At 44.5% G+C, this 19,988-nt stretch overlaps 1 protein-coding gene across 1 annotated transcript in view; it reads right to left on the bottom strand.

The window, feature by feature from the left end:
- Window positions 1-17,997, bottom strand: part of arhgef3 (Rho guanine nucleotide exchange factor (GEF) 3) — a 27,445-nt gene extending 9,448 nt beyond the window's left edge. The window contains exons 1-4 of the mRNA XM_026306280.1: window positions 17,801-17,997; window positions 12,732-12,798; window positions 6,472-6,534; window positions 1,204-1,371 (exon numbers count right to left, since the gene is read on the bottom strand). Coding sequence (XP_026162065.1) covers window positions 1,204-1,371; window positions 6,472-6,534; window positions 12,732-12,798; window positions 17,801-17,835 — 333 coding nt within the window. The 5' untranslated portion in view covers window positions 17,836-17,997. The remainder of the gene's footprint in view (window positions 1-1,203; window positions 1,372-6,471; window positions 6,535-12,731; window positions 12,799-17,800) is intronic.
- Between the last annotated feature and the right edge of the window lie 1,991 nt (window positions 17,998-19,988).

The raw sequence follows: 19,988 nt of genomic DNA, 5'->3' as shown, positions 1-19,988 counted from the left end.
TTTTATTAACAGCCATTTTTAAACTCTTTCCTAGGAATATAACTGAGAGATTAATCACACACATACAGCACATACATCATGCCTGTGGGGAAAAAGAGGTAGCAACCAGGCTAAGTTTATGTTATTTAGCTCGAAACCATCAGCACTGACTTATTTATCTTATCTATTTTGAGTCAGCAGAGAAGCTGGTAGTGGTAACTTCATCTCTGTCAAGTCTATCAAAGACATTTTGATTTCAGATTTATTAGTTCTGTTCGCCGTCTGCATCCTTCTCATCCATACTTGTTTTCACAGCCATTTTTCTGTCCCTGGCTCTTTGGAACTGCATGTTAACGTCCTTCTTCCAACCATCAGTGAGCACAACATCAGGCCTGTTTGAATTGTCAGAAATATGCATCACTCCAGAAGAAGAAGAATGTAACTTGTCAGTATTAGCCAGGAAGTTGTCAGGTACATTTAGGGTTGATGGTCTGCAATCTTTGGTCATAATGTGCCACCTTTCTCCGCAGCCAGGTCCCCCTCAGGAAGCGTGAGACGTGGACACTGACTCAGAGATTAGAGATCAGAGTAACACCTGAGGGACAGTGTATGACTTCTGGATGGAGGGAGTGAAAGGCGGCACTGAGTGGACGGCTGAAGCCTGAGGGTCAATATGGAGAATGTAAGAACGGCTTGAAATCATAAAAAAATAAAAGATGTTCCCTCAGGGTTTGATCAAATTGGACAGTTCACTGTTTCCACTGTTCAACTTGTAGAAATCAAACCCTGCAGCCTCAGCAAACTGTTTAAGGCCCTGAGCAGAATCTACTACCCCCTCAAGTGTCATAGCCAAGAAACAGTCACATGACCTCCTGTATAAAAAAAACACTAAAGAAAAACCTGCTGCCATATGATCTTTAGGAGCAGTAATGAAAGAAAGCACTGTACAAAAAACTGACAGAACACAACAACACATTCCCTCAGTAGAAACTATTTCCAGTGAGACCCGCTGACAGTGAGGACTGTAGGGCATCACTTTAAATATGTTTATGTTCATGTATGTTTATGTGAAATGTATTGACAACAGCCTAAATCCTAAATCACAATATTAAGACTGCACTTAGTAAGATTCTGATTTACTGAAGAGAGCTGATCCACCTTTTACCAGCTTCCCCCCAAACTAAGATGAATGAATCTATCCAGGCGGTAAATCCTCCGTCTTACCTCTACCTGTTTCCCCATGGTGTTGTTTCCTTTGTCCAACGTCACAGAGCGTCCAGACTTAAACCGCTGTACCAGCAGGCAGAGGGGGCTCTGCTCCACCACCATCCTGCTCAGCTCAGCAGCTGGATCTTTCCCAGTAACAAGAGAGCACCCAGAAATGTTTCCAAACTGGTACCAAGTCCAGATGTGATTTAAGGCTCGTACATAGAACTAAACTCCCTCAGAGGGTCTACAAACTGTCTGGTATCAGTTTGGTATGGTCAGAGCTTCTGGGAAGAATCTGGAAACAGCAGAGCAGCCAGAAAGCATCAAGTGTCCAAACAGGTTTGGTTCTTGTCTGAAAAATATGTGATATTGGTAAAAAAAAAAGAAAAAAAAAGAAGAAGAAGAAGAGGAGGAGCTCAGAGTCTAGAGAGACAACAGTTTCCAGAAAGGCCTGGTACTGCAGAGTCTTTGGTTCTTTAAGTCTGCCTCCTACCAGGGGAGTTTCTAGCAACAATCTGGTTTTCTATCAGCATCCAGGAGAGTTTCAACATGAGTCTGGCAGAGCATCCAGATGACAGACAGAACAAACAAAAATCAGTTCAGATCAATACTGAAAAGGTTCCCAACAGCTGGGCTCAGGCAGGAGCAGTTATCTGAGGCAGGGTCCCTTTGGATCCCATTTAAAGGACTCAGTGATGGTCGTCATCCTCCTGACTTTCGCTCTTTTAAAGCTCAGCCTGTTCATGCTCTCTCTCTCTCTCCTCCTCTGACTCACTGGCTCACTCACCCACTCATTAACTGGCTGTACTTCCTTCCTCTCTTTCTCCTTTTCCCTCCACCTTTTTTTATCTTCCATCACTGAGAGTAGAACCTCTCTGTAAAGAATATAACATTTTAGATTCTCCTCAAGTTTAACTAATCTCACAAAAATACCCAAATCAACAACCAACTGATCCCAGTAAAAAGTACTGGGGTAAAACTGGGATTTGTAAGAAGCTGGAGCTCTTGTCCGGTGAGGGCTGGGGTTGATATGGGTGGTCTCCATAAATCACAGCGTCACACTATGGTTTTCACAGGAACTGTTTCGTCACTTTATGTTCTGCATATGTGACTTCCAGAGTATGTCACATCATCCAGTTACAGAATGTTTGATAAAAACTACAGTACCCAGCAGTTTCACCAAATTGCTGCTATTAAGTACAATTTTGAAGTATTTGTATTGTACTTGAGTATTTACATTTACACTTCAACTGCAGAGGAAAATATTATACTTTTAGTGTTTGAAATGTTTTTAAAGACTTTACCAATGATCTTAGGCCTGAATAGCACAGACAGGGCAGGAAGTCACAAAGCACCGACAGACGATCAACGTGTTGCTGGTTCAGTCTTTTCATGGGATTTATTTGAAGTCAGAAAAATATAAAATATCACTAGTCATTAAACAGAAAATTAGCGGGCATTAGTGGCAAAATGTATTTACTGTAGACCCAGGAGCTGTGAGCTATAACTGCTTTGGTTGGTAGGTATGTATCATTCAATGGTACAAGCAAAATAGAATGTGGAAAAATAAATTTCCCCATCTGGGACATTAATGAAGAAAAAAGGTCAAATATTACCATATAAAAAAAGAAAATCTAAATTTACCTTTACCAAAACGCAGTGAACAGGTTATCACTAATGTATAGTAACTACATAATAAGTGAATAAACATAATATCATGGCGCCCACTGCTGCTGGAGCTGGGACGTCACGATCGATGTCAATCTGAACCGTGATTATTAAAGAGAGGGGGGACAGTCGCCTGCAGGCAGACCAAGCTCTGTCCTGGTTGTCCAGTTCTGTCCAAGTCAGTGACTAGTTGTGTGTAGACCTGTAGTGCTGATGTTTACAACTGTTTACATGTCACAGCGAAGGGACCTGCCTCCTATTCTATTCTGGGACATAAACTCTCATTTCAGGGTCAAGACTCAGGGCAAAGGACTGGCTTTAGGAATGTAGTAATGAAATCATTAGTCTGGAGGGGAAATTATCAATGATTTTCAGCAGAAAATCCTCAGGTTTAAGAAACTGAAACCATTAGATGTTTAGTTTTCATGATTTTACCAATTATTAAAATATGTGCTAACTGGTAAAATTTGAATCACTATTAAGTTCTTGTTATTTTCTCGCTCCAGCTTCTTAAATGTGAAGTTTGCTGTTGCTATGCAGACATCACCGTAGGGTCTGGGAATTTGTTAATTAAGAAACTGTACAGAAAATAATGAATTGATAATTAAAATAATCAATGGTTGCTGCTGTAAGTTCTGATAGAGTGAGTCTCCAGTGAATTAATGTACTAAGTCAATGTAGTGTAGTGACAAAAACAAAATAAATGAAAGAAGTAGCTCAAATTAGAGAGAGATCCTTAAAAACACGTAAAAACATGCTGGATGGTCTGTAGTTAGAGAAGAATCACTGCTCACTGTGTGACATTTACAGATTTGATGTTTCCTTTGAAAGCTCAGTGAGAGCGTCAGGGTGATCCAGTGGCACATGAACTCCACTTCACACCTCTCTGACAATAGCTGCTCCTCTGACTCAGCTGCATTGTCTGTGGTACAGTGCAGCGTGAACGCCCAGACTACAGTAAGAATCACCTACTGATCCAAGATCAGATCCAATTGTCTCAGACAAACCCGCCTAGTTTCATCTGAACTATGAAACACTGGTGGCACGCCTGTTTACTAAACAGTGACGCTGTTGAAGTCGGCGGAGGGGTAAACCCTGATATGGATGGATGTAAACTGAAGGATGGGTTTATTTCTGAATTAGCCAAAACAGACACATCGACTGTCACATGTTTAAATCTTCGACTCTTCCTTTCTAAAATGGGCCTGAGCAGCTGGCAGCAACGTCTTGTAGCTCCTGAGATTGTTGTCATATTTCAGACATGGTTTACAGACATGCAGTTGATCTTATCCTTAAAAACTGGAAACAAATCTGAAGAATATTTTGAGGTTTTAGACTGTTATTTGTCTAAAACAAGACATTTATTGAAGTTACTGGTGACTTGTGGACACTTTTCTGATACGATAATGAAAGTGTCACCTGCAAGTTGTCTGGGTTAATATTTTAGGTTTTAAATCTATTAAAAGTGGTGAAGGAAAACGTAGCTAAATGAACACGCACACGTACTACAGAAACTGGGATTGTACTGGACTTTTCTAAGAAAATTTTGATAAATATTAAATAAATCCATAATAAATTAACTCACCTTTGATTTGTGCTTTTGTACCTCCAGTCCAAACAAAGCTACTGTTAGCTGATATAAAATATGAGTCCCTGTCATGACCCTGGTCCGCTGAATCAGTAAATAAGTGTCTGCAGGTCCTGATGTTTCAGTAACAGCACAATACGACTGTACGTGACTCAGTAAAGAAACAATAGAGCGCAGTTTATTCCAGGTTCATTATCTGCCAGCGCTGCTTTGGAACAAACCAAGACTGATGGTGTGTTTGGGTCTGTTTGTCACACTAGAGTGTATCAAGCAGGGTGGACATCCTGTGTTAGACTGAGCTGAGGGGGTAACGCCCAGGAAGGAACGGGCTGCTGGCACGGGGCTAGAAATACAGGACGGGGGCCCAACACGAGGCCAGAGGGGCCCCGAGGGTCCAAATGAACAATAATCCATAGTCAGGTATTATTATCTAAACTCAAACCTGCTGTCAAACTGTAGTCAAACTATTATCTGTGTAGGACCTGATAATAGCGCTTCACAGATGACTGACAAGTAAAACATAAAACATTAAGCAACGAGACAAGTGTACATGAAAAAACAAACTGAAAAAGCAATAAACAGCTGTCTCAGTAAATAAAAGCAATAAAAAATGACTGAAAAAGATTATTTAAAAATAAATAGAAAATACTATTAATTAGGAAAATCCTCTTTCTGTTGCCAGATGGTTCAAACATTCATTTAAAGCAAGAGAAATTCACCAAAAAAAGGACAATCTGATCATTTAAGAATAAATGTCACTGTTTATATCTTTACATGTTTCTCATTCCTCAGTATATAAAAAATGATTAATGGACTAACAGTGCCCCCTAATGTATGCACAGTATGCAACTGTTTACAGGTTGTTTTCAGGGAGTACTACTGCATGTGCTGCTGCATGTGAGGAAAAGGTTGCGTGACACCTTTTGTGGCTCAGGATGGAGCCGTGTTAACTCATAAACTGCTTCCAGTGATGTCGCCTGGGGCACATTGAGGTCTACACTTTTGAAAATGAAAACACTAGCATTAAGACTACATTAACTGCTGCTAGAATAATACACCACAACCTCCATCTAAACTGTTTGTGATTGAGCTGTTTTATGGGTAATGTAGGCAGCAGGAATGTACGAATAAAAAAATCTGCATTGATTTCATTGGTCCACAATAAAAAAAGTTTTCTCAAAATGTGCCGTAGTTTTATAGACTTAGAGCTGAATTAAAATGCAACTTTAAAAGAACTGATTGGCTAAATATTCATCTGTTTGTGCTTGTTGACTCAATCCAAACACAACAGTGTAAAGGAAATTACTCTTTTTTCCTTTTTCAGGTCACAAAATCAGGAAGTGTGTAGCCTTGTCAAAGTAAAGATCAACAGCTCTTAAGGTCACTCGAGCTTTTTGGAGCCAATTCACCACTTTGCCCTGAGCAACACACTGACCAACACACTGAGCAACACACTGAGCAACACACTGAGCAACACACTGACCAACACACTGACCAACACACTGAGCAACACACTGAGCAACACACTGAGCAACACACTGAGCAACACACTGACCAACACACTGAGCAACACACTGAGCAACACACTGAGCAACTACAACACTGACAACACACTGAGCAACACACTGAGCAACACACTGAGCAACACACTGACCAACACACTGAGCAACACACTGACCAACACACTGAGCAACACACTGAGCAACACACTGACCAACACACTGAGCAACACACTGAGCAACACACTGACCAACACACTGAGCAACACACTGACCAACACACTGACCAACACACTGACCAACACACTGACCAACACACTGAGCAACACACTGAGCAACACACTGACCAACACACTGAGCAACACACTGACCAACACACTGAGCAACACACTGACCAACACACTGACCAACACACTGAGCAACACACTGAGCAACACACTGACCAACACACTGACCAACACACTGAGCAACACACTGACCAACACACTGACCAACACAGAGCCGTGGGTTTAGAGGAGCTGGACTTACATTGATGTCCAGACTGCAGAGACTGAGGGAGTCTGCATCCCTGCTGGCCTGCTTCCTCTTCTTCTGCAACACACAAAACACAGCAGGCTGCATGTTAGATGAACAACATGTATTGGATTTTAAGAAGCACATGTTCGATCATGTTTTTAATTTCACACTGGATCCAGTCACTCAAAAACAATGTGAAGGTTTAGTCTGCAGTTACACTATAAACTCCAGTTCATTACCTAATTGATTAATGAACTCATCAGTTAAGTTTAACTTTCTTATATTTATATGTAAAATATGAAACGTATCATCTTGTGCTTTCCAAATAAATGGTTGTGTGATAAAATGTAAAAACGTTCCATAAAATGCTCCATTATTAATACACAAATCTTATTTAAAATCACATTTAGCTTTTCTTGCTGCTATTGGACTTTATGTTCTCATCTAAAACCTGCAGAGCAGCTTGTTTTTTCAACCCTGAGCAGTGTCTGCAGGCTGCTGTCAGAGTCTTACCAACTATATGTTCATGGCCATTTGTTGCTTTGTTGTGTGACATTTGAGACAAGTGAATGATCAGTTATTGATGACTGACATGTTTTGACCAGGTCTGTGGTCACTATGGTAACTGTGATCTGTGTGGTGGGAAGCTTCATGAGAACAAGCAAAACAGTTCCTGTCCACTGCCATGATGAGAAAAACAGGAAGAAATTACACAAACACCTGACGAGGGAGGTCATTGAGGGCAAATAGATGTGAGAGGAGAGGAGAGGAGAGGAGAGGAGGGGAGAGGGAGAGGAGAGGAGAGGAGAGGAGAGGAGGGGGAGAGGAGAGGAGTGGGAGGAGAGGAGAGGAGGGGAGGGAGAGGAGAGGAAATAATTGGAGAGGAGAGGAAGGAGAGGAGGGGGGAGGTGAGAGGAGAGGAGGGGAGGAAGAGGAGGGGAGGAGGGGAGAGGCGGAGAGGAGAGGGAGAGGAGAGGAGGGGAGAGGAGATGACGAGGAGGGAGAGGAGAGAGGAGAGGAGATAAGGGGAGAGGAGTGGAGAGGAGAGGGCGGAGAGGAGAGGAGAGGGAGGGGAGAGGAGGAGAGAGGAGGGGAGAGGGGAGGAGAGGAGAATAGGGAGAGGAGGGAAGGAGAGGAGGGGAGAGGAGAGGAGCGGAGGAGGGAGGAGAGGGAGGAGAGGAGGGAGAGGAGAGAGGGGGAGAGGAGAGGAGAGGAGGGAGAGGAGAGGAGAGGAGAATAGGGGAGAGGAGTGGAGAGGAGAGGAGGGGAGAGGAGAGGAGAGGGGGAGAGGAGAGGGGAGGAGAGGAGAGGAAGGAGAGGAGGGGAGAGGAGAGGAGCAGGAGGGGAGAGGATGGAGAGGAGAGATAGGGGAGAGGAGAGGAGAGGACGAGGAGGGAGGAGAGAGGAGGGAGAGGAGAGAGAGGAGAGGAGGGAGGAGGGGAGAGGAGAGGAGGGGAGAGGAGGAGGAGAGGAGGGGCGGAGAGGAGAGGACGCGGGACGAGAGGTGAGGAGCGAGAGGAGAGAGGGAGAGGTAGAGGAGAGGAGAGAGGAGGGGAGAGGAGGACGCGGAGAGGAGCGAAGAGGAGAGGAGAGGAGAGGAGGGAGGGGGGCTGCGGAGGGGAGGGAGAGGAGTGGAGAGGAGGGGAGAGGAGAGGCGCGGAGAGGAGAGGAGGGAGAGGAGGGGAGGGAGAGGAGGGGAGAGGAGAGGAGAGGAGTGGAGAGGAGAGGAGAGGAGAGGAGGGGAGAGGAGAGGAGAGGAGAAGAGAGGAGGAGGAGGAAGAGAGGAGGGGAGAGGAGAGGAGAGGAGAGGAGAGGAGAGGAGAGGAGGGAGAGGATGGGGAGGGGAGAAGGAGAGGAGGGGCGCGGAGTGGAGAGGAGGGCCCGGAGGGGGATTGGAGCGGAGGAGAGAGGAGAGGAGAGGAGAGGAGAGGATGGGAGGGGAGAGAGGAAGGGAGAGGAGGAGGAGAGGAGGAAGGGAGGAGGGGAGAGGAGAGGAGAGGAGAGGAGAGGAGAGGAGAGGAGAGGAGAGTAGAGGAGAGGAGGGAGAGGAGAGGAGGAGAGAGAGGAGAGGAGTGGAGGAGGAGAGAGGAGAGGGAGAGGAGAGGAGCGGAGGCGTGCGAGGAGGGGGAGGAGGAGAGCGGGAGTGGGAGAGGAGCGGAGAGGAGCTGGAGAGGAGGGAGAGGAGAGGAGGGGAGAGGGAGCGGAGGAGAAGAGAGGAGAGGAGAAGAGGGAGGGAGGGGAGAGGAGAGGAGAGGAGAGGGAGAGGAAGGAAGGAGAGGAGAGGAGCGGACGGGGAGGGGAGAGGAGAGGAGGGGAGAGGAGTGGAAGAGGAGGAGGAGGAGAGGAGAGGAAGGAAGGAGAGGAGAGGAGAGGAGAGGAGAGGAGAGAGGAGAGGAGAGGAGGGGAGGGGAGAGGAGAGGAGTAGGAGGGGGAGAGGAGAGGAGAGGAGGGGAGGAGAGGAGAGGAGAGGGGGGAGAGGAGAGGAGGGAGGGGAGAGGAGAGAGAGGAGGGGAGAGGGAGAGGGAGAGCGGAGAGGAGGGAGAGAGAGGAGGGGAGAGGAGGGGGAGAGGAGAGGAGGGGGAGGAGGGAGAGGATGGAGCGAGGGAGGGCGAGGAGGGGAGAGGAGAGAGAGGGGGGAGGGGAGGGAGGGAGAGGAGAGGAGGGAGAGGGAGAGGAGGGAGGGGAGGGAGAGGAGAGGAGAAGAGAGGAGAGGGAAGAGAGGAGGGGAGAGGAGAGGAGCGAGGAGAGGAGAGGAGGAGAGGAGAGGGAGGGGGGGGAGGGAGGGAGGGGAGGGAGAGGAGGGGAGAGGAGTGGAGAGGAGGGGAGAGGAGGGGAGGGAGAGGAGAGGAGAGGAGAGGAGGGGAGAGGAGAGAGGGAGAGGAGAGGAGGGAGAGAGGGGAGAGGAGAGGAGGGGAGCGGAGAGTGGAGAGGAGGGGAGAGAGGAGGGGGAGAGTAAGAGGAGAGGAGAGACGAGGAGGGGAGAGGAGAAAGAGGAGAGGAGAGGAGTGGAGAGGAGGGGAGAGGAGGGAGAGGAGGGGAGGTAGAGGAGAGCGAGCAGGAGGAAGAGAGAGAGGGAGAGGAAGAGGAGAGGAGAGGAGAGGAGAGGAGTGGAGAGGAGGGGGGAGGAGAGAGGGAGGCGGAGGGAGGGAGAGGAGAGGAGGGAGAGGAGAGGAGAGGAGAGAGAGGAGGGAGGAGGAGAGGAGAGGAGAGGAGAGAGAGGAGGAGAGAGTGGGAGAGAGAGAGATGGAGAGGAGTGGGAGAGAGGGAGAGGAGAGGAGGAGAGGAGTGGAGAGGAGGGGAGAGGAAAGCAAAGGAGAAAGGAAAGGTCACCAGTGTTTTATTAACTCTACACCTTGATTTTTTGAATGAATGAATTTTTAGTTTGGGTCGTGTCCCCTACACTACAACAGGTAGGGAACCGGGTTTATGATCTAAACAGGAACCAGCCAGTGTGGGGTGGTCCATTTATGATGGCATCACTTCTGGGTCAGGATCATGTCGTCTATGTTTTTATACAGTCGATGGACGTGACATATTAAAAATACTAATAGGAGGAACAAAGAAGGGAGAAAAGGAGGGAGTAGACGAAGAGTGAAGGAGAAAGACCAGATAGGAAAGTAGAGTTGAAGAGTTCGAAAGAGAAAAAAGGGGGGGGGGGGGGGAGAGAAGAAAGGAGAAAGTAATGTGAGGAGGAAGAGAGGAAGAACCAAGTGAGTAAATTAGGAGAGGAGAAGGAAAAATGGAGGAGAGGAAGAAGAGGGTATAGGAGACAGGAGGTGAGATGAAGAGGAGGAGGAGGATGTTGGGATCAGTGTTACAGGGTAACAATAGCAGGAAATCTGCTGTTTGTTCAGTATTGTGTTGAGACTTTGTTGTTGGCCGGATGTTATATAACCTGGCAGACTTTACCTTTAACACATTGTCTCCATAGGAACCAGGGAGGCAGAGACTAGTCCTGCCATCCATATAAGGTCTTCCTCTTCCTCTAGAACTCACAGCCATTAACTAGAGTCTCAGTGTAAATCAAACATCACTTTAATGCAACCATGTTTCCCTAACTTGCGTCTTTTTCTTGTGTTTTAGTCCTTTCAGGTAACAGGTGAGGAAAAGATGTAAAGACAAACACAGTGTCCATCATCTGAATGTGAGTGAGAAGTGAGGGTTGCTCGATTACCTGAAGGGGCAAACTGCACCTGTCAGTAAATAAAGCTTCAGTTTGAATTACTACCTGGGTATTTTACTACCTACCAGTCACAGAAATAACCACAGGACAGAAAGTCAGTGCAGGGTGGATGAAAAAACACTGGACACAACCTTTCTCTAAACATAACCACGTTGTTTTAGTGCACAGGATGGTTTGGTGAGCTGACAGGGTCACACACTGCTATAACAGCTGCTTTGTGACTGTTGGACTGGGATTTATGTCCAATGGTTGGCTGGCTGCTTGTTAAACCCCTGCACTGTATCGACAAAGAGACGCTGATATTTTTACTGTTCATCTGATGTAAAATTCAACAAGAACCAAACTGAAAATCACTGCTGAACTTTGTGAATCAAAATCTTATTGAATCAGATAATTGGCACAAATGATTTCAGAGGCTCTGTTATCTGCTGATTCTTCTTTCTGTGAATGAGCAGAGCAGATCTCTTTATATAATAACTTGCAGGCATCAGGTGGCATCAAGCTGAAATGAAGTCTAGAGAGTTTTAACTGCATGTTTCCTATAACTCGCCCAACATGGACCATGTCACATTCAAAATGTGCAATACAGCCATCTGAGCACCAGCACATAGAGTGGCTTCATAGATGAGAAACAGTGCAGAACTGATGTGTCAAAGGTTTTATCTTCTGTACACCTGCACCAGCTTCTGGACAACTTTAACCATTTAAGTGCATCAGTGGTGAGTCTGTTCATTCTGGACAGGAGCATCAGAAAGGTTGAAAACAATGTGACTGGAGCTCAGTCTGGAAACTGATGTGTCTGTGAAGAACATGCTTAGAAACTAAAAGGATGCAGCATCACTCGGGGCCCGTCTAAACACTGGATCAATTCACCAAAGTCAAGGGCACCATGTAAACACATCACTGCACTAAAGGACTCTATGCACCTGAGTGTGGCAGAAACACAGTTACTGATAGTCAGACAAAATGCAAAGGAAGCAGGAAGCAGCAGACACAGTGAAGCCACAGACAGACAGCGGCTCTGCTGGGTTTGACCTGGAAACCAAACTCACCCGATAGTAAACAAACAGACAGCAGCCCATCATCAGGATCAGATCTGTTCCTTCAACAACACAATCATCTGCTGCTCCTCTTCCTCTGTCGGCTCTTTCTTTGGCTCCTCTTCCTCCCAATCACCCTGTTCTTACCCCACAATCACGAGTTTTTTTTTTTGCTCCTCACATGCAAGTCGACACCTGAAATCACTGCTCCGCTTCTTTCTCCTCTTTCTCCTCGTTTCCAGCACTTCAGACTCCGCTCTCCTCCACCTGTTACTCCATAAGTCACTTCTCCTCCTCTTCTTTCTCCTTCTCAGTCAGACTTTTCAAACCTCTCTTCTCTCTTTGCTCCTCACTTCTCCTCCTCCTGTCCTCCTGTTCTCCACCACCACCGTCCTCTCTATTCTCCTGCAGCTCCTGAGCCCCAATCTAAAGCCCCTCAGCTTCACCTCCTCTCTGAGTGGATCTACAGACCCTCAAGAACAGGAACTCTTCACAATGTGTGTGTGTGTGCGTGTGTGTGTGTCCCCACTGTGTTCCCATTGGACAAACAGGACATGACGGACGTCGGGGGAAGCGGGGCGTCTATAATTAGGAGTTAAAGTAGACACGGAGACACCAGCAGCAGAGACGCTCACACAAAAGAAGTCCATCAACTCTGGTTTTTTAAAAGCACACATCCCAAAATGCAAATATTTTGCTAGATGTTTTGAAATGACCCAAAACATATTTGGGTTTTGGTTATAGAAAACAAAAATGTGAATCAAAAGGCAGCAACAGTGTGTTGCTGTTGTTGTTCCTGTTGGACACTAAGCCTCCTAAAATACAGATCAGTTCAAATCAGACAAACACGTGTACGTGGTGTTGGGGATGTGAGTAGTTCTAATCTAGTCACGAAAGAAAAGTAAAATAGTTGTCAAGACATTTCAGCAAAACATTTCCACATCGTGGCGGCACCAGAGGAGGATTTCTTACATTTCAATCTTCTTTTATGGCTCCATTTTCTCCTAACACAGTAAATGACATGAATCAGATGGAACATTTTTTCTTACCCCTCTGAGGGACCAGCCGTCAGGAGAGAGAAGAGAGAAGGAGGAAGTTTTCTTCTGCAGCGTCGACCTAATGAGAAGGAGGAAGGAAAAACAGTAAGGTAAAGGAAAAGAGATGGGAGGAAGGAGAGAAGGAAAGGAGATGGGAGGAAGGAGAGAAGGAAAAGAGATGGGAGGAAGGAGAGAAGGAAAAGAGATGGGAGGAAGGAGAGAAGGAAAAGAGATGGGAGGAAGGAGAGAAGGAAAAGAGATGGGAGGAAGGAGAGAAGGAAAAGAGATGGGAGGAAGGAGAGAAGGAAAAGAGATGGGAGGAAGGAGAGAAGGAAAAGAGATGGGAGGAAGGAGAGAAGAGAGAAAAAGGTCACCAGTGTTTCTTTAACTCTACAGAGCAGATTGCACTGACACACAATCTGATTTGTATTCAGACAAACTAACAAATTAACTCTTGTTTTGATAAACAAACAGTTTTGCTGTGAAGCTGAGAAACAAAAGCCCTCAGTCTAAACCCTGTAAATCTTATTTTTGATGCTTTTCTGTGTCTAATGTGATTTTATTGTGTATTTTCTCATATTTCTGTGCCTCTCCAGAAAACTATCAGATCAGTTGGATTCTTGTTTTATAAGAAACACCAATAGGCTTGAGTTAGTCCAGTGCGCCACCTGCTGGTTTTTGTTGGTCAGTACATGTAAACCTGAATCTAGTCCAAACAGTAACTCCAACTCTAAATCAAACAGTAACTGTGGGATAAGCAAAGATTTGGGGCAGTTTAAGTTCTAAGAGGCTTAAAATCCTAAAATGTCTCAGAACTGGATGTTTTCTGCAGGAAGAGAAGGTGAAAAGTATGAGCAGAGACTCTGGCTACAGAAACTGTGATATCGGCCAAAAACGGGCTTATAAGGACATTATGCTGTTTAACCATGTTTATGTTTTAGTTCATGAGGTAATACCAGAGGCTGTAACTCTCTTCACTCGTCTTTATATATGTGTGAGTGATCGAGGCAGCAGTGAACAGACAACATGGAGAGAGAGCAGACCTGTGTCCTGCCCACTGTCACCTCCAGGAAGCCTCCACGCCTGCTGCTACACCACCCACTTCCCTGAACTGCCTCCACCACCAACAGGCAACAGAAACCCAGACTCTACACGACCGGACCTCAGAGACCACACGGATGATGAGATGTTTGCCAGCGCAGCCAGAGGAAATAATATGTATGTCAAATAAAGATTTATCTGCAGACTGCTCAGATCTTGTGTGTAGAATGAGACTCAGATCCTGACTCCTATCTATGATGATTCCTCGCTCCTCTATCTTGAAAGCCATCTCAAAATGTATTTTCCTCAGAGGAGCAGAGATGGAGGAACGAGTAGAAGTCAAGAAGCAAGAATATGTGAGAAAAGCAGCACTGAGGACATGCAGCTGAATAAAAACAAATCCTTGTCATCAGAAGCCTGAGATCAAGTATTTCTCATTTATCTACTTTCCTCATGTCTTAATAAAAGGAACTCAGATGTAAGGGAAGGACACAAGTGGGGGAAACTGGGATGCACCTCATGGCATCAGGCACACTGGTGACAACTTTATTTTGACAGATTAAATGGTAAAATATCTCACTCACATGGTTGTTCTGAAACTCTCCTCTCTACATTCATAAACTGACATTCACTGGGACATGCAGGCAGAGACTGGAAACCAAATGCACGTGTGGTCACTGCTGCTGCAGGTGTTCAACTGCATAGAGAAGATCAGACGTCCCTGGAGCTGCATCAGTTTAGTCACCAGATTATGTTCATTCAAATATTTAAAGCGTCTGCTGGAGCCTCAGCTCACTGACTTAGACATTTGATGATTGTGCAGAGGTTTGCATGTGTTAGTTTGTGTGTTGTCTTTACTTGTTTTCATGTCATAATTCATATAATTATGAAACATACCCGGAGGGGCATTACTTTTGCATACAGCTGTATTATGCAATCAGCATAAACAGCCTCGGCAGCACCATGTCTCCCACCATGGGTGGGGCCGGGCGGGCGAGAATGCCCGAGGAAAACTGCAAAACACTCCTCTGTTCTTCTGCTGAACATGCAGCGGCAGGAAAACTGGGCCCAGCTGTTAAAGAACAATTTCAAACCTGTCCTGGTCTTGGTGGTGGGAGCTGGTGCTGGGTCAGAGACCAGTGCTTCTACCCTGCTGCTTTCTGTTGCACTGCACAATAATTTGACACCACATTACACAGCAAACTGTTTCCAAAAAGACAGAAAACCTGAAAGCAAAGGAAACTTATTCCATATTTGATTACAAGTTTGCAGCTTGTTCCTTGTGTGTGTGTGTGTGTGTGTGTGTGTGTGTGTGTGTGTGTGTGTACATTACAACCCTTTAAATATGTGTGTGTTTAAGTGTGTGACTCACTCATTCCTGAGAGCTGCAGTGCTTTTTCCAATAGCACAAATCATCCCACCCTGGACACTGACACACACACCCACACACACTCATAATCCAGATCGGAGGTGTGTTTGCTGCAGGCTCTTGTTTCTTTCTTTCCCTCAGTTTTTCTGTTTTCTCCTGTTGAATCTTTTACCCCCCATCTGTTTTCAATCTCCTCTCTCTCCCAGTGAACTTTGGGTTTTCAGACTCAAACAGGGAGAAGCTCTGGTGACGGGCATAACTTCAGTAAAACATAAAAATAAAACAACTTTTTGTAAGGTGTTATTAAAGATCTACATCTTTACTGGGAACCAGTGAAAGCCACAGACTGGTTTGGGTTTTCTAACAATAAGAAAAACAAAGAAAGAACACCAGACTTTTCTTAAGAAGGTGGAAAAATAGAAAGTCTAAACATCTGCATGAAAACTGTGTGATAGAACCAAACAGCAGTGAGTAAGAGGACCCTGGGTGGAGACAGTTGTGTAAAAGCCGTTTCCAGGGTCGAGAATGATTCGAGCTGAGATATTTTGTGATTATGAGAAAACGTGAAGCTTCTCTGACTCAGATATAAACCCCAACACACACACAAACACACACACAAACACACACACAACTAGGGTTTCATCCTGCAGGCAGGTGGGATGAAATCACGTCCTGCTGAGGAAGAACTGAAAAGATGTGAGGACATTGTTCAGGAAACAGCAGAGGAAACGCCGCCTCGCCTGCCGAAGGATGAGCTGAACATAAATGTCCTGTGACTCTTCCAGAATCTGTAATATCAGATCCTAACTCCCCCAAAGCTACAGGACACGGTCAAGATAAAAACAAACAGATTTTGTTTGGGGATACAAGTTTTTATCTGGAGCTTCTGCTGATTGATTCCTGTCACACATGATGAATCTGAAGTCTCTGCTGGCTTAGCTCAGCACAGAGACTAGGATCAGGGGGAAACCGTTAGCCTGGCTCTATTTAACGGTAACACGCTGCTCACAGATCAGCTGTTTTACCTTGTTTCCTGAATCTCTGCAGAGACAGAAGTGAACGAACTATTGACTTTCAGTTATGTGCTGGACTGTTTCCTGGTTGGGACCAATAACTTCTGCTGCAGCAGCAACTGGTCCTCACCAAAAATCCACTATAAAAAAAGTTTTTTCAGATAAAAGAAGAAATGATGTGTTAAATATGGGATTTCCAGGAGCCAGCAGACAGATGTTATGTTTGGACAGAGCCTGAATCTAAGCTCAGCTAGTCAGCTGCTGCTCCAGCTTCACATTTAACGGACAGAGGTCTGACAGGTGTACTTGTCAAAATGTCAGACTGTTGCTTCAGGGCTGCTGCTGCTGCCATTTGGCATCCGAGCGGAACTGTAAATCCCACACACACAAACGCCTCGTCCAGCCAGCAGAGCAGCATTCCCCTGGTAGCAACACGGTGATTAGTGACAGAACAAACAGCATTTCACTGTTCCTCTGCAGCAGCAGAACCACATTCCTGCAAAGACCAACTCGACCGCTCAGAGTCTCCTCTCGGGCCTCGTCTGGCAGCAGTCGCACATACACGCTCTGCCCCAGCTTTATTAAAACTACTGCAGACTGAATGTATTTATTCTAAATCAATATCTTTTCTGCTTTTAGAGCCTTTTAGCCTCTTTCAGCTCCTAGTTTTGATTTAACACTTGCTGTGTTTTTCCATCCAGTGGCAGAACATAACTAAATACAGACTTGAAGTACTTCGCTTGAGTATTTGAATTTTATACAGCTTTATACTTCAACTCCGATACACTCTAAATATTGTACCTTTCACTGCAGTACGTCTGTCTGACAGCTGACGTTACTTTTAACTAACATTTTGTCAGACCTTAGTGAAAACATATTGAGAAGAATAGGATGCACTGCAGTTGTCCAGGGTTTATCCAGGGTTTATGAAATACTTTATGAAACCGTTCAAATCCTAAAGATGCAGTGAAGTTCAATGCACAGATTACTGCAGTAATATTAATCCACAACCACAAGAAAACACAGACAGGCATCATGTTACTGCATAATAAGAACTTTTACTTTTGATAATTTACTTTTTCTTGATAAAACCTAGAAACTGTTACTCAAGTAGGATTGAATGCAGGACATTCTAGAAAGAGTCTAGACAGAGTCAGAGAACCAATTGATTTTCTGTCAATCAACTAATCGATTTATCAACTTAATCAGCTTCAGTGTTTTTTCTGTGTCAATGAAAACAAGAAAACTGACGGGAACTGGGGATCAGCAGGGGCTATGGTGTGTGTGTGTGTGTGTGTGTGTGTGTGTGTGTGTGTGTGTGTGTGCAGACTATAACTCACCCTCAGGCAAACTTGTGACTCACTGAGCTGTAATAAAACCTCTTTTCCTTCTTTTTCTCCTCTCTCTCTTTAGTGGACTGTATGTTTCAGGGTCTCTCTGCCACAGATTCTTCACCAGACTTTACCGTCTCCACAGTTTAACATTTAGCATTCATATATTTATAATCTGTATTTATAATTTCTATATTTATCTAACATGCAGTCATGATGGCGGGGGGATAGAGTTAACTCCCTGTCTCTGCACATTCCTCTTCTAAAACGCAGCTTTTCTGTCCCATAAACGGGACCCAGCCAGTCCTCTCCAGCCCCCAGACTCACCTGGAACCGCGCTGATCCCCATCACCAGTCTGCATCGGGCTGCAGCTCCTCCCGACGACCCAAAACAGATCCACGACCCAGCGGTTGAAAACAAACAAACGCTAAAGTTAGAGCTCGGTAAAGTCAGAGCTCCGTAAAGTTAGCCCGATATTCACAGATTCGAACTTCCGGCTTTCATGAGTCTTAAGACACACCAACCACTGTAACCTCCCCTCACACAGACAATGTACTACAACCGCTTTGTTTTCAAAGTCATTGATATTTCGGGCGCTACACGCAACATGGCTCTAATGAGCGGAGGCGACAGTTTAGGGACCGTCAATAAATGGCAATACCACAGAGGAAAATATTCAATAACTCCAGTAGTGTGCACTGTAGTGACGTCAAATTCATGTTATATATCAAGGGACTGCCATTTAACACTCTACAACCATTATTATTGCCAGGTTTGGCTTTGATTAGCATTTATGATATTTTTAAGGATTTCATTATTTCTTATGCAACATTACATTTCATATCTCCCATACCCTTTACTGTAGTAACACCAAACTCTTGTCACCCGTCAAGGATGAACCCCTCTATGGACTACAGCTCTTACTTTGGCAATTCTCACTCTGCAATATTTTATATGAATTTTTATTCCTATTTTATGCAACATTATATTTCATATCTTCCATACTGTTTTCTGTAGTAACACCAAACTCCCATCACACATCAAGGGTGAACTCCTCTACAGACTACAGCTGTTAGTTTGGCCATTTTCACTCTGGGATAACTACAGTCACTCCATTAACACTAAGAAATCATCCATTAAGCATCAAACAATAAACATAGATTCTTTATTTACAATGATTTTTTTCTGTTTGAAAACTGCATCTTCGTGTCATTTCTGTTTTTTGTTTTTTTTACACAATACACAGCTGACAATCCCAGGGTACTGGGATTACTGCCTTCTCTGCCATCTGTATGCAATGTCAAACAACATTTAATTTAGAATGTCATAATGTAATCTAATGGCTGAGCCCTTACGTGAAAAGGTTCTTATAGTAACTGTCACAAAACCCCTTTTGAAAGTTATAACCAACATCAACATCTTAAACATTAACACTTTGATTTGATTTGGCTAGAATGTCAAAGCTTAATCTTTTATCATTGATGCATTAGCAACAAAGACGTATCTGTTTGATCACAGAGTTCACTAACTTACCACAGTCCAAGTGTAACAGAGCTGTTGTTTTTGTTTGTATTAAGACCTGTTTCAATACTAGGTGGCATATATGGAATAAAATCATTGTGAATCTTTAAGGCATTTCCAAAAATTTAAAATGGACAAAATCAATCAATCAATCCTTAAAATAATAAAATAAAAATAAAATAAAATTTTAAGAATATTTTTATGTGTTCGGCCAATGATCGTTAGGGCATTTCCTATATCTGTTTCATCATCCTGTAGTGGGTTGTCTTTTATTAATTCAGCCTCTTCCAGTTTTGCAGGGCAGTCAGGACAATGTCATTGCTCTTTTTTCCCATGAATACAATGCACATGCTGTAAAAAAATTTCAGTGCTGTGTCTAGGCATGTTGTATTTTTCAACCTTGCAAATGTGAAAGTTGCAAACTGTACTAAACCCTTGTAAGGTGTCTTTTTGGCAAATGAGTTACTGCTTCAATAACATGAGCTCAGCATATGTGCAGAACTGTTTTCTATTTTGTTCCATGACATTTATTTTTTGCAAATACCAAAAGCCCTTTCCAGGTATGCCACAATGCTTTCCCTGTTGAAGGAAAGGAGAACACTTTGGATCATTGCTGTTGTCACTTTCTACTTGATGTCCTGTTATTTTTGTGTACTGGGATAACTTTCACAGGAATTGCATGAGCCAAAAAGTGATTGGGGGGACAGAATGTTGATTGCTTAACATTTCAGAGACAGGAAGGACAGGTGAATTCTCACCACTTCCAGGAAGTGTCACAGCTTAATAAAGCATGTGTTTATTCCGTCCTGGAATTTTGGAGGCTTCATTTTCAGGTTGCACCCACGTAGAGGGCCACAGGTGCTTTTCTGTGCTGCACAAGAATGTGCTCAACCCAGTCTCTGTGTACATGTGGACAGCATAAGGTCTTTTTTTCAGACTAGTTGTATTTTTCTGGACCAGACATATTTTTCAGAGACTAGTTGTATTTTTCTG

The sequence above is a fragment of the Mastacembelus armatus genome, chromosome 5, assembly GCF_900324485.2.
Source record: "Mastacembelus armatus chromosome 5, fMasArm1.2, whole genome shotgun sequence".
Lineage (NCBI taxonomy): Eukaryota > Metazoa > Chordata > Actinopteri > Synbranchiformes > Mastacembelidae > Mastacembelus > Mastacembelus armatus.
This window is presented reverse-complemented; position numbering and strand designations above follow the sequence as displayed.